The 14,931-nt window shown below is 40.2% G+C and overlaps 1 protein-coding gene across 8 annotated transcripts in view; it reads left to right on the plus strand.

Moving 5' to 3' along the window:
* Positions 1–14,931, plus strand: part of dgkh (diacylglycerol kinase, eta) — a 64,943-nt gene that overhangs the window by 21,317 nt on the left and 28,695 nt on the right. For 6 of the 8 annotated variants that reach the window (XR_008396578.1, XR_008396579.1, XM_017470524.3 and 3 more), the window contains 3 exons: positions 97–177; positions 10,032–10,136; positions 11,162–11,294. Coding sequence is in view for 6 of the 8 variants with exons in the window: in XM_017470524.3 (XP_017326013.1) it covers positions 97–177; positions 10,032–10,136; positions 11,162–11,294 (319 nt within the window). In the remaining 2 variants the exon portion in view is untranslated. Of the gene's footprint in view, positions 1–96; positions 178–2,347; positions 2,985–10,031; positions 10,137–11,161; positions 11,295–14,931 lie in introns of those variants that run through there. The other 2 variants (XM_017470523.3, XM_017470520.3) reach the window with 2 other exon arrangements.

Here is a 14,931-nt window from a genome sequence, read left to right on the forward strand (position 1 = left end):
AGCTAGTTTTTACTTTTGAAACTGAAACATAAGCAGTCAAGCTGTCGCAGAGCAGTAAAACAACGTGCTTACTATTCTCTGTACTATTCTCTACAGTCCCTTATCTTTGACGAGGTGGACCTCTCAGATGCCAGTGTTGCCGAATCAAGCACAAAGAATGTCAACAACAGTTTCACGGTAAGCAGCTGTTTCAGTGGATTGCATCAACACTGCAGGGGCATGTGCACTGTACACTGTACACTGAGGCTTGTCACTGATGCAGCATGCACACAGCAGGACTGGCTTTTCCACGCTTAGCGTCCTTATCATTGCACGCAGTACTGCTTAAAACACTGTACTGCGTCGGTTTGTGGACACCTGAACAGTCGCACCCATATATGCTTGGTACATCTGGGAAGGTTTTCCATTAAATTTTGGAGTGTGGCTGTGGAGATTAACCCATTCAGCTACAAGAGCATTAATGAAGTCAGGCACTTATGTCAATGCCAATGCAGTCCTAATATAAACAAAGGCGGGCACAGGGACGTGTATTTTGGCTGTGTATTATGCAAAGATGACAGAGATTTAATTTAGATTCATACATTTAAAATTAATATCCTGAATGTACTTATTTTTGTAAAGCTGCATCGTGACAATGTCCATTGTTAAAAGCGCTATACAAATACATTTGAATTGAATTGAATCGAATAGATGTATGTTCGAATAGATGTCAGGCAAAAGGGCTTGACATGCAGTCCACATTCCAATTCATCCCAAAGGTATTCTGTGGGGTTGAAGGTCAGTGCTCTGCGCAGGCCACTCGAGCTCTTCCACACCAACCTTGGAAAACCATGTCTTCATGGAGCTCGCTTTGTGCAGAGGGGCATTGTCATGCTGGAACATACTTGTGCTCCTAGCTCCACTAAAGGGTAACTCTTAATGCTACAGCACACAAACACATTCTAGACGATTGTGTGCTTCAGACCTTGTGGCAACAGTTTGGAGAAGAACCACATATGGGTCTGATGCTCAGGTGTCCACATACTTTTGACCACATCGAGTATTACTGTCAATGACGTCTGCTGGTGTCAGTAATGTCATTGTTTTGTATGCTTGGTTTATCACAGTAGAAAAAAAAACAACTAGGAGATTTATTAAGGGCGTTAATTATATGACCTTGATACCACTGATAAGACCTAAAACCATTGTAATAAATGTAACTTAACAAAATCTTTTCAATTAAACAAAATTGCCATCTATAAAGACAGAATAATAAAACAAACTCCTTATTATTTAAATATGCTGTATATGTCACAGAGCAAAACTTCATTGTTTGTATTAATGTTGCTTGATGTGAGTTGCTAGCTTAAAGAGCAAATCCTATTGCTTTCAGCTAGATCTTTTAGCTAGCTAGCATCATCTGGCTGCCTCTGTGTGTGAACTCCACACTGATATTTCTATCTGATTGCTGATATTATGGTGTAGCTATGCTTACTCAGAACACAGCGTACAGCTAACAAAGAAAGCTAGCTTGCTAATGTTAGATAGCTAGTTAACACATACAGGTTTGTTATAGGGAAAAGGTTTCTCTCTATTCTGGAACCTAAACAACCTCTTAAATAAAGCACTGGGAATTGTTGTCAGACAGCCCAGTTTCCTCGTGTCCATTAGGACGCTTTCCCATGCATGAATGTACGAGTGCAAACAAGCTCAAGAAGTTAGCTACGATCAAACCTTTGGAGGAGCAGCGAGTGAAGCCGTGTCCTTCTAAAAATTGCCCTGCTCCTCAAGCATGGCTATAAAAAGACATGGCGAAAGACTAAGAAAGGTCCGAGCAGAATAAGGGGTTATTCGTAGTAGCAGTGCTGTTAGTGCTTCACTGAACATGTTTTGGATCACTTGGCTGACGGCATATTGTTTAACAGTGCCTTGGGTTAGTACAAGTGTGTGTGCAGCACATGCTCTGGGGAGGTTTGTGAGGTCTTGTTTTCAAACTATACGCCTCCTTCTGTGATTTCCTGTGTTGTCCTACTACATTCAGTTGATGGTAATAATAATCATTCAGTCCAACTTGAGCCATTAAGATCTGCATGTATGTTTTCTCTCAAAGAGCCTGAAAACTGTAAAACACTAATGGTGTCTTAGTGTTGTGTAGGCTTTACAGCATTTCCTCTTTAATAGTTTATGCTCATTTCCCTCAGGGCAAATATCCATTTTGCTATTATAGTATGGAGCTACAGTGGCTCTTAATTGCTCTTTCAGCTAAATGTTTTTTTTTAGTGCTCTCTTGATGAAAGATGATCTTCCAGGGTATACACATTCAGTTGTGCCTCTTTGAGGAGAGTTTTACTGCAGGCTCTTCTTTATTGTAGCTAGGCTTCCCCCCCCCACCCCCCCACCCCCGGTTTCTAATAATAGCACTGCGCTGAGTGTGCTACGGAGGGAGGGAAAGAGACGGATCAAGCTAGCATGGAGAAGCTGGGATCTATCTAAGGAACAAAAGGAAATCCTCAGAGTGTCGTCACCGAGCGAACGCCTCTGTGAGTGGAGGGTTGAAGCAAGACTAAGCGCTAGATACGAGGAGAAATCGGAGGGGACAGAGCGAGGGAGAGGTGAAGAAATGATGGAAGGTGAATAGCCAAACGAGTTCACTGTCTTCTGATTTTTAATGGCACTACTCGAACGTACGTTTTGGAACGGTGAAGGGCAAAAGCGTTAATGCGTCCGTCTCCTTGCTAAAGAGGCTGTTGTCTCTTTAAGATACTCACTAAGGGTGGTCTGCAATTTTTTTTTTTTCTTCTTCTTCTTTCCCTGCATGTGTGTTCAGTTCCTAGAGGACGCTAGAGCATATTTTCAAGGAGTCTAGGAGGGGTAGTGAGAATAAGGCATGGGGACATCGGGCATTGCCCGTCTGTACATAATGCGCATGCACACACACATGTGCAGGGTACAGGAGCTCAGACATCCTCAGAGGACACAGCGCTGCAGTCGGGAGAAGGCTGCTGGTGAGTGCATCGCTCTGAGATTTACACACACACACACACACACACACACACACACACACACACACACACACACACACAGGGAATCAGGGGAAAAGCGCTGCAGGACTGTGACAGTGTTAACCTTGCATGTTTTTCTCAACAGACCAGTGTTAATGTTATTCTTCAGAATGGAAAATTGCCTTTAAAATGAATGCATGACCTCTGTCTGGTTTTTATCCTTAACGCAGAGTTTGTGTGTGTTTTGCATTATGTGTGTAAGTGTGTGCGCATGCTTTCCGGAGGGAGGGAGGCAGGGAGGGAGGGGGTTCTGAAATGAAGATGAAGACCAGAGTGTTGCACCTTAACGCACATTCCAGCAAGCACTTTTTTTTGGCTCAGATTCTGACAAGACGCAGGATTCCATTATTCGATTTAAACTCGTGCGGCGCTACTGAGAGCTTTTAACTGATTGCGAAGAAATTGATCTGTTGCTTCCATTTGCAGCCTGTGTGCTCAAAATACAGAGTAATAGCAGGTTTGATCGTGAGATGCGATGTACACTTTGAAAGGTTTCTGCAGTCTGTAATGTGTATAGATGTGTACATAAGGTGAATGCGCATTTGGAGGTTAATGACTTGAGCTCAGTCACGATTTGTCTCTTGGCTTTTAAATCTGCAGCAATAGTCCTACTGCGGGTTACAGGGGTGCCCCGTTAGCACTCAGCTGTACAGCAGAGCATCATGATACAATAGATATTATACTGTTCTTTTCCCTCTTGGAATGTTATAGGACCAAACTTCATTAGCTCTCCACTCCCTCCTGCTGCGTTTACTAATTCAGTAATTCATGACATTTAATAATAAGTATTTATTAGTCACATAACAGCACAGTGAATTTTTTTTGGTGCATATCCCATGTGTGTTAGGAAGCTGGGGTCAGAGCACAGGGTCAGCCATGATACTGTGCCTTGCTCAAGGGCCCAACAGTGGCAGTGTGGCATTGCTGGGGCTTGAACCCCTGACCTTCAGATCAGTAACCCATAGCCTTAACCTCCATTTAGATTCATACATTTAAAATTTATATCCTGAATGTACTTATTTCTGTAAAGCTGCTTCGTGACAATGTCCATTGTTAAAAGCGCTATACAAATACATTTGAATTGAATTGAATTGAATAGATGTATGTTATACTTACAGCATAGATTATCATAGGGTTATTTAACCCTAAGTAATATAACGGTATAAATTTATTATATGTAACTGTAAATTATACTGCAAATTTTTACTATGACTGTGTAATGTTTGTTTTTATTTTTTAGTACTTTTTTTTTGCTTTAGATGTAGAGCAATATTAGTTTCACAAGGTCAGGTGTGGCATAAAATAGAGCAACAGGTCGACAAGAAACAAGTCCCCAACCTCTTGTTTTTGTTACAGTATTATTTCAACAAAGCAGATATTCCCATATTATATTATTATACTGATGATTATAAAATATATCATTACACATTTTGCAGTGGCACCATGTATTAAGACTTGAGATATTTAGGAAGCACTGTGCTACACTGAAATATATGTCTGTTTTCACTTTCTTAATGTGAAATGTTATAACAGAATACTTTCCTAATGTGAAATTTCCTAATGAAATTGGAACATCAGATAGATAAATTGTTCCTAGGCTTTTCTGAAAGTGATCAGTAGTGCCTTTTAATGTAATGAGTTGCTTGGGCCTACTTTACAGTAACCTGCTGCCTTTTATCAGCTTAATCAATGACTACGTTTACAATAATCAAATTATTGACCTTATTCTGAATTATACTAATGCACATCGATAATGTGACTAAAACAGGAATACTCCACCCGTCTTAATTTGATTTGTGTTTACATTGAGTATGACTGTAGTCGGATTAAGGTCATCAATAATCACTGTTTACATGGTAGTTGCTTAATCAGAGTATCGTCTTAATCGGGTTAATATTGGATTATTGTTGTCCATGTAAACTTACTGAGTGAGGGTTGTAGTGTTCATTACTGTGTAAAGGCATAATTAAAAATCTATTGTTTCTTTTTTAAAATAAACAAATCATGTGTCCAAGCAGCGGAAACAGACGAATCTTTCAGACTGAGACGATTACAATCAAATTGAATCGAAACAGAAGTGGCCAGTAACTGTAATCGTATTTAAAAGATTTTGTATCTGATATGAGCAAAGCACCATTGTTACTTAGCACCCTCTGTGCTTTGCCTGTGCTCATCCACACACACACAAATCTTGGTTTTACTTTGGATTTAATAGCACCCTCTTGTGGAAAATCTTCCACTTTCAGAGTGTGTGAGTGAGTGTGCGAGTTGGTGCTGTACATCTAAATACATGGTGAAGGGTAGTGGGATAGTGGGATTTTGTTCATTATAGTAATCTTTAAAAAGTAAAAACAAAAAATATGCATACATTCAAATCTATAGGATGTTAGGTATGACCGCCAAAGTTATGTAACTACTAATGTACATTTATTTATTTATTTTTTATTATATTGCTTATATAATGGATATAAAATGTCTACACAGCCCTGTTACAATGGTAGGTTTTTGTGAAGTAAAATAATGAAACTAAGATCAATCATGTCAGAACTTTTCCCACCTTTAATGTGAAATTGTAAAGTATAGAAATAAAGTGAAAAACAATCAGAAACCTTTTAAGGAAAAAAAATAATAAAAATAAAAAACTTACAATAGCCTAGTTGCGTAAGTGTGTACACCCCTAAACTAATACTTTATTGAAGCATCTTTTGATTTTATTATACCACTCAGTCTTTTTGGGTAAGAGTCTATCAGCGTGGCACATCTTGACTTGGCAATATTTTCCCACTCTTTCTAGCAAAAACATTCTAGATCCATCAAGTTGTAAGGGCATCTCCTGTGCACAACCTGCTTCAGGTCACCTCACAGATTTTTAGTTAGATTCAGGTCCGGGCTCTGGCTAGATCATTCAAAAACACTGATCTTCCTTTGGTCAAGACATTCGTTTGTTGATTTGGATGTATGCTTTTGGTCATTGTCATGCTAAATGGTGTAATGCCCTAAAGCATGATATATATACCCTTTTGAATGATGGAATTATTATTCCTTTTGGAATTAATCTCATCAGACCATAAGACATTTTGACACATGGTTTGGGGTGATTTAGTTGGGCTTGGATGCTTTTTTAGCCCAGACATGTGAAGAATAGGAGAGATTGTTGTCACATGCAGAGAGTAATCAGATATTTTGTCAGATATTCCTTCAGAACCTTTAATGTTTCTGTAGGTCTCCTGGCAGCCTCCCTGGTAGGTTTTTGTCTTGTCCTTTTGTAAATGTTGGAGGGACATCCTGTTCTTGATAATGTAACTGATCTGCCACGTTTTCTCCTCTTCACGGTGTTCCATGGTACATCTAATGTTTTAGAAACCTTTTGTCCCCCTCTCCTGATCGATTCCTTTCAACAGTGAGACCCTGTGCAGTCATTGTAAGCTCTTTGCAGATCATGGCTTCAGCAGTCATATGAAACCAAGAAGATGTCAAGAAAATCCTTTAGAAACCACCGATCTTTATTTGAGGTTAATCAGAATAATTTCATTGATGATGGCTGTATGATAATTACTTTTGAACATAAGATAGATGAGTCTGGTGCATTCAGAACACACCCACACCCCAATTATAAAAGGGTGTGCACACTTATGCGACCGGGTTATTGTAACTTTTTTTATTTTTCCTATTTGTCCCTAAAATGTTTCGGATTTTTTTTTTTTTTTTTTACTTAATTTTTATACGTTGTAATTTCACAAAGGTGGGTCTGAACGTGTCAGAAAAGTTCTGACATAATTTATCTTGGTTTGATTTTTTTTCATCACAAAAACTAGCCATTTTAACAGGGGTGTGTAGACTTTTTATATCCACTGTATGCAATTGTTCGTTGTTTAGCTGAGCAGTCCAGCACTACAATAAGTCTAATGTTATGGTATAAATAGCCTGTACACTACCAGTCAGAAATTTGACTAAACTTGCTAGAAGGTATGTGTGTTTTCATCTAAGTTGTTTTTTAATCATTAGAAAGAAAATGAAATCATAATAATGTGTATGACAATTAATTATTTGCCAAAATCTCACAATTGTCACAGGCCTACACCTGCTATAGTTTAATGTGGTGTTGATGTTGCCATAATGCTGCTACTGTGACAACATTAGTCTAGGACCAGAGCTTTTAAAGAGACTTTTAGAGGAAGGAGGATGGCTTTGATTTGATGCTTTGGGATTTGAGTACGCTTGTGTAATGGGAAGATGAATGTCTAATGTGACTGCCTGGACTGAAAATTGATAGGAATGTTTTAGCAAAAGAGTATGCAATGACTTTTGACTGTAATGGAAGGACAATCCCTCAAATCCTTTGGAAAAAATTCTAGTAAGCATGTTAAAATATCATATGACATTTATGAAAGTTTTGTTAAACTGTTTCTAATAGCTGCAGCATACAGTAGCTCTGGCTGCAGGCTGTGTTGTGGAGGATTGCAGTATCTATGGAGAGTATATAAATAAACATTATTGTAGGTGTGTGGGCTTCTACTAACCTCCTCCACACGCCTGGTGTTAAACTGCACCTAAGATCGCCGCTCTCTCACTGTTAATACCAGTGTATTATAGACTTCTTGTCATTTACAAGGCAGTAAAGAGAAACTGATCTCATCCACAGCAGACATACTTGCACACTTGCACTGGTGTGCATTTATAAAGGAGGCTTTTCACATTCCGATGTCTTGCTAGCAGCCCATCAAAGAGCCGGTCAAAGGCTCACTGGATATTCGCCAAAAGAACATTTGCTGAAAAATCTCCCACTTACTGACGGGCTGTTATATAACAACGTTCCTGCAGTTCTGCTACTTATAATGACAAGACATGAAACAGGAGAGCAAGCCGTCGTAGTCTATTAGATTAGCTTTACACGGTGGGGTCAGTAAGTCAGAACGCCGTTTGTAATAATCCAGCCCAAGTTTAAAAAAGTGGGTTATTTTGCCTAGCTTAAGATCTCTTAGCAGAAGAACAAACAACAGTTGTGGAACCTCAACATCCAAGCAATCAGGAGAAGGAAAGCTCTCACTTTTTCTCTAGAAGATTAAACAGCATGTGATTTGTCGGTATGGTTGGATTTGTTTCAATTTTGAGTTTCAACAGCAGCTCATTTCTAAAACACATGGTTCGGTTTCTATACTACTTTAGTATTATTTTTGTTTCATAACTTAATATATCCTGTAAAGAAAAAAAATATCAGGTTGGCACTCCAGAGTGTTTTCCACACTGTGCCCAGTGTTCCTGGTATGACGAGGCAATAAGGACAATGAGTAATTTCCACAATTGAATTTGCTTTCTAATTGAAGAGCTACATCATGGCTGTCTGCCTTGTCTTCTTGTCCAAGTTCAGCGCTTCTGGTTTTTGGGGGTTTTTTCAGTCTAAAAACTCAAGTGCATCATAATCTATGGGATTGGAGAACAGATTGTAATGAGTTGTGGGGAGATGTGAGTCCATGTCTAGAAGCACTACACGCACCACAGTAGCAAAGAAGCAGTAAAAAAAAAGAGCCATAGAGTTTGCATCACCTGAACAGCCATGAAAACAGGAAGCCATGCCAAGCGGGTTTGTACTGACGCTCATGTAATCATGCTGGAGTGTGACTCTGTCGTAGGCTTTTTAAAAAATTTTTTTTAGACTTTCTGTCTTTGCATTTCTCTGATTCTGACATATCTTCCTCTTCTCCTGTGCGCTGTTCTCGCCTGACATCACCTTCGCTTCTGTAGAGTTCAGATTGTTCCATTTCACTCTGCCTCCTTCACACTTCCTGTGTAATCCAGCTCATGAGTCGAAGACAAATCTGTCACGGTGATGTGAAATTTTCTGTGCAAGACGGAATTTGTTTATTTGCATTATGCAGTAGAGGTTTAGTGGTACTCCGGTTTCCTCCCCCAGTCCAAAGACATGAATGGTAGGCTGATTGGCATGCCCAAAGTGTCCGTAGTGTGTAAATGTGTATGTGATTGTGCCCTGCAATGGATTGACACCCTATCCAGGGTGTACCCTGCCTTGTGCCCCATGCTACCTGGGTTAGGCTCCAGGTTCCCCTGTAGGATAAGTGGTATAGAAAATGGATGGATGGATGGATGGATGGATGGATGGACACATTATGCAGTAGTTTTTGGGAGAGTTAGGGAACCGCACAGGTCTTGCTTGGTGATGAAAAGTAATGTTAGGTGATTTATTCTATCACTGTGCCTCAGAAAAATTCCATACTGGGCTTTTGAACAAACCTCTTATTGCTGTTATAAACATGTTCATTCAGCTTTTTTTCAGAAGGATCGACCTCCATTTTTAATCCAGTGCTATTTTTATTGTAGTCTGTGTACTAAGGATAATCCTTAAACTAATGTGCTAATTAGTTCTATACACAAGGGTGTTTTGATTCAAGAATGAGGGGTTCTAGGAGCGCTCTTTACTGTACATTGACAAAGGTGATGTGTGCAAAACTTAAAACAGTACCTCCTCCAACTCCTCCTCCTCCTCCTCACTTTTACACAGATCCTATGTTGCCAGGTAAAAAACGTTAACAACGAAATCCTTTGCTTTGTCACTCTGCTCCTCGCCTGTAATCGTAAAGTAGTAATGTACATTGATATATTATCAATAGATAATGAGAGTATTTAAAGCACAGGGCATGTCTACTCATGGATCGCTAGTGCACCGACTACCTCTGTTATGAAACAGGCTTTTAGCATTTTCTGAGGCACTCTGCCTGTCAGCCTGGATCTCGCTCATGCTGGGCTAGCAGGGCAGGAGAGGAGAGCAGGGGAGGGGGAGGACAGGGAGGGAGGTAGGGGGTCATCTTGACTCTCATCTTTAAGAAGCGGAGACTCAGCCTCAGCTTTAGTCTGAGCTGAGACAGGCAGCCAGCCAGATAGACAGGAGACATTTATCTCCCTACATCTTCCCCCCTCCCTCTCTCTCTCTCTCTCTCTCTCTCTCTCTCTCTCTCTCGCGCGCTCTCCTTGCAGGTAATTACTCCGTTTCGAAGGCTCATCCTCTGTGCGGAGAACAGAAAAGAGATGGAGGACTGGATCAGTTCTTTGAAATCGGTTCAGTCTAGAGAGCATTACGAGGTAAGGCACTCATCTCCTTTTAGTGCGTATATGTATAGTGGGTTTTGTCATCTGTCCGACTTGATCCTGATCTCATTGGAGTCTTGAACTTGGAGACAGACAGAGCTTTCTTTCACTGGTAGAATATGTGTCGCTGTGCATGTATGATGTGAGATTTGTTTTGCATCGCTGAGGGCTGCTTTTACATGCAGTTTTTCTAGCTGTTAATTCCGATTTTAATGAACCTGCCAGACAATCGTCACTCTCTCTGTACATGGAATATACCAAAGTCCCGGAGATTCTGCTGCATGCTTTTCAATGCTGTTCTCTTGGATTTTCTCTTTCCGTTACTCCTGAAAAGATTTGATTCATTATTAAGTTCTATGAATATTTGACATTATAATTTTTTTTTTTTACAAAAAAAAAAAGCCGAAGGAATATTTTACAAAAAAAGTGTACACTGATGTACATTTCTCCAAATTTGAATTAGAATGATGTGAATTTTTGCAGCCTGTTGACAGATAATACTATGTAGTTATATTAAGTTTATACTGCTTCGAAATAAGAAGGAAGGGGAGATTACATAAGCCCTAATTCTCTGCAATACCACACCCTGAGCCCGTGTTCCTCTGTCAGCACCCACACATCTGCCATGTGGGGCACAATCCATTCCTACATTCTTTCTGATGAATAAATCACGTCAAACATCAGTGGTGACCTTAAATAAGACTCAAACTGTAGAAACAAAACTTCATCAGTGTAAAATTATAATAGCACAACTGGCACAAGAGTGGAATGTGTGGTGTTAATGTATGGTACTGTGCTGTATTCTGATGGTAGTGTGTGTGTGTGTGTGTGTGTGTGTGTGTGTGTGTGTGTGTGTGTGTTCCAGCATGCTGCTTGCATTTGCTGGAATATACCAGCAAAATATATTTTCTTAACTAGAAAAAAAGCTGTATGTTACGTGTATTTGCTTTCAAGTACCTCTAAAAAAAAGTCTTATCCTGGTTCTGCGACTTTGTTTTCAACTTCTTCTTCTTTGCTAGACGGCACAGTTTAATGTGGAACATTTCTCAGGGATGCACAACTGGTATGCCTGCTCCCATGCTCGCCCCACCTTCTGCAACGTCTGCCGTGACAGCCTCTCAGGGGTGACTTCTCATGGCCTCTCCTGTGAAGGTAAGTGCCCACTTCCTCTGTCTTCATTTTCCACTTTACGTGCGTAATCTCTCTCAGCCCTGTATATGCTAATCCCTCTTTAATTATAGATGCCATGTTTTGTTGATGCCTCCCATTTGCTGATTTCCTGCTCACCGTCCCTCCTGAGAATTTTTTTTTTGTATCGGTGCTTATCTGCACTTGCAGATCCACAAATGATCTTGCACAGAGAGAGAAAGAGATCATGAGCACGACAGCGCTCCTCCAGTGTAGTCAAGATGAGTGATCATTAACACTGTGTGTATGGGTGTGCGTGTGTGTGTGTGGGTGTGTGTGTGTGTGTGATTTCGATACGTGATTAAGTATCTCCGATAAGGGCCTGCTAGGTTAAAATATTCCCCCTAAAAATATTCCCTTGAGTATCATGCATGTTAATGTGCTGAAATCATGTGGAAAGAGAGTGCTAATTAGGCTCGGAGACATACAGATGGTGCTCATTAAACACCTCTGCACGTCATTGGATCTCACGAAACCAGGAAGTAAAAATAGCTTCACACTAACACTTTGTGACCAATAATCAGCTTGGTTTAATTTTGAGCAGGAGTCTGTTTTTTTCCCCCCTGTCATCTGCAAATTTATTGCTGCAGTGATTTGATATTGCGTAAAAGATAGTTAAACATTAAACATTAATTCCAATAGCAGACCGGTTATTACGGGGAATTTACAAGGTTTCCACGGCTGGCGAATGCAGCATTATGAATTATTTTCCGTCGTCATCTCTGTGTTTGTGGAAGAAATAAAACGCGTTTCAGTAAATGTTATCTTTTTATCCTGCCGTTTATACGCAGTTTGTGAAAGCTCATGAAGTGGCTTCGCTCATCTCTGTGAGCTCTTTTTCATTTGAATGAGAAAGATGGAGGTTGTGTTGTGATAATTAAGGGAAACTTTGGAATGTTGTTGCCTTTGTAAGAAAACTCGAAGAGGACGTTGACGCTCTCAATGAAGAATAACTTCATTCCAGCATGGCAGTAATAAAGTACATGAAGCACTTCGGGTTTGTCGGAGTCAACGCGAACCCCCGAACAAGATCAGCACAGATGTCTTATACTGTCTTTCGAACCAGGTTTTCTGTATGTAATGTAAATAATGTTTCATTCTAAATGTCAATTAAGCGTAGCATTTGATGTGATCGCTTTCCATTCTCAGAGTACAGATGTTGTTACAGGTGTGACCCCAAGTGCTGAGGTGGTAGGGTTATCGAAACAGATGTCTTTCTGAATGCTAATTACGGTCACGTAGCCCTTTGTTCAGGGATGGTTCTTGATGTCCCACTGCCGCTCCTATACTAGAACTGTGTGAATGTCACTTTAGTTGGTATTATACACGTATTGCCGAGACTGAGATAAATTGTCCCTTTGATAATTCAGCCTTTTTGTGGAACAAGCTTATTCTAACACAGTTCGGGGTGGAATCTGCTGAGAGGCAGTCTGTAATGAAAGCAGCATTTTAGTCTCTATATGTTACAATGAGCAGATGATCTTATTTGGTTTCTTATCTTATCCTGGTTAGTAGAACCACAACCAAGAGCTGTCTGAAGGAACCTGTAGTTCATGCTGGGTTCTTGTGGCAATACTGGTTTCCTTTTTTTTGCTTCCCAAACCTGTATGTATTTGCCTTGTTACTCAGTCATGGTTGTTTAGGTTTTTTTTTTAATGCATTCTCTGCCGTGGTTGGTCTATATGACTTTTGCTGTAGTATCAGAACTTTTTGCATTCCTCTTCATTTTTGTAGCAAAATATTTTTCTTGAATTTTCTAGAGTTTTCCTTTTTTTGATATTATACCAATACCAGAGCTCTGGGTATCTGCTAGTCGTACAAGCCAGATTACTATTTGCTACAGACTCTGGTATGTTTTATCAATAATCCTGGCCAAGAACCACAGAAAGATGCAATTTAACTGACCTGGCAGATGACTAACCACAGAGCTTTTCCCATAGTCCATCAGCAAACACTTGAAGTTATCTCATTTACTCACCACTTTAATTCGGTGAACTTTTTTAAAGTCACCGACTATATCTTGCTCTTAAAACTTCATTCCGTTGTGGTGTTCAAAAGTTTGTTTTCCCACAGAAAAGCAGTGTATGAAAGTGCATACTCATATATGGAAGAGTGTATAGATTGAAGTGCAGACAGCCAATCAGATTGCAACTATCATGATCCTGAAGCTAATGGCCACATAAAGTGTATGAAAGATATCCAATCCGAATGTTTGAGGCTGAGACCAGGTATCAGCTGACAACTGATACTCATCCAATACAGTCATCCTTTTAGTTACTGAGTCTATAAACTTTAAAGCCAACTCAATGCAAAACTTTTGTTGTAAAGCTCTGCTTAATATTAAAGACGCAATAAGACAAGTTGGGGCCTGTGTTGACATTCATGTCATGTCAGTTAACATATTTACTGTATAAAATTCACATACATCAAACCCAATCTAATACTGAACCAGTGTTTCAGCTCAGCATCAGCCCCGATACTGCTGCTCAGTGTAGGACTGGTACACCCCTAGTATCTTTTTATGACTTTTTGTGTATGTCTTGGAAATACTTCCAGTTCATTCAGATGGAGCATTCGGAAATTTAAGTGTTGTGTCCTTGATCGTGACCTAAAGAAGTAAGAGCAATGAAGAGCTGTCGAAGCCAGCTCAGAAAGGCAAATGTCTAGCGTGGCTGCACAGCCTGTGAGTTTGCGGTGATCACCGCTGCTTATATTTCTCTTCGATTTCCTGCACCAGCAAATCAATAAGGATTGATGTGCGACATGGGCCCCAACAAAAGAGGCATACTCGATATTTCTCGCTGTCTAATTTGACAGAGACATCCTGTCCATTAACTTCACGTCGTATACAGTCTCACGATCACTCGACATTAGCAAGTGTTCCGCAAATGGTTTGCTAACAGCTCCGAGAATGACATTAGCCTTATTGATTAGAGTGTTGTTTTCGGAGCCATGGAGAATGTTTGGGGAGAGGATCAGCTCAGATTGCAGCTGAAGTGTAGAGCTATAAGGGAAATGAGACATTTGCCTATTGCTAATGTGGCTTTGGTAAGAGAGGGCTTTCCGAGACTTCACATCAGACACTTGGTAGATGTGTCTCCTCATTTATTATTGAGAGAGAGTGAAGCAGAGAGTGGAAGTTCTAGGTCCACGCAGCATGTTCGAAATGCTGTGCGCAGTTTTCTGCAAACACTTCTGCAAAGTTCTCTGGTCTTGCCGCATGCAGTAAGGAAATGACCAGAAGCACTCCGTTTGTGATGGTGTCATGAAAGGAGAAGGGAAAGGTTACCCCACCACTGTGATTATCAGCATCACTACAAATCTGACTAATCTAACCAACGGTATATGGCAGAATAGAGGAGAGATCTGATCTGAAGATCTCACTGAACTTGCATGTCGCCTACAGCGTGGGTGTATGGTTTCTGGATCCATACTTTTTTATGATTCAGGCATTGTGCTTTGTGAGCCAGACTTTAAAACAGAGACCGCAGACCAACGGGAGATTAGTGGCTGTGCAGCCTTGTAGTCTACTGGTTAGTAATCAGTATAGATATCTACAGTGACTAAGAGGTGTTTTGGGAAAAAAAAAAAAGGGCTTACA

The sequence above is a fragment of the Ictalurus punctatus genome, chromosome 6, assembly GCF_001660625.3.
Source record: "Ictalurus punctatus breed USDA103 chromosome 6, Coco_2.0, whole genome shotgun sequence".
In the NCBI taxonomy this organism is placed as follows: Eukaryota; Metazoa; Chordata; class Actinopteri; order Siluriformes; family Ictaluridae; genus Ictalurus; species Ictalurus punctatus.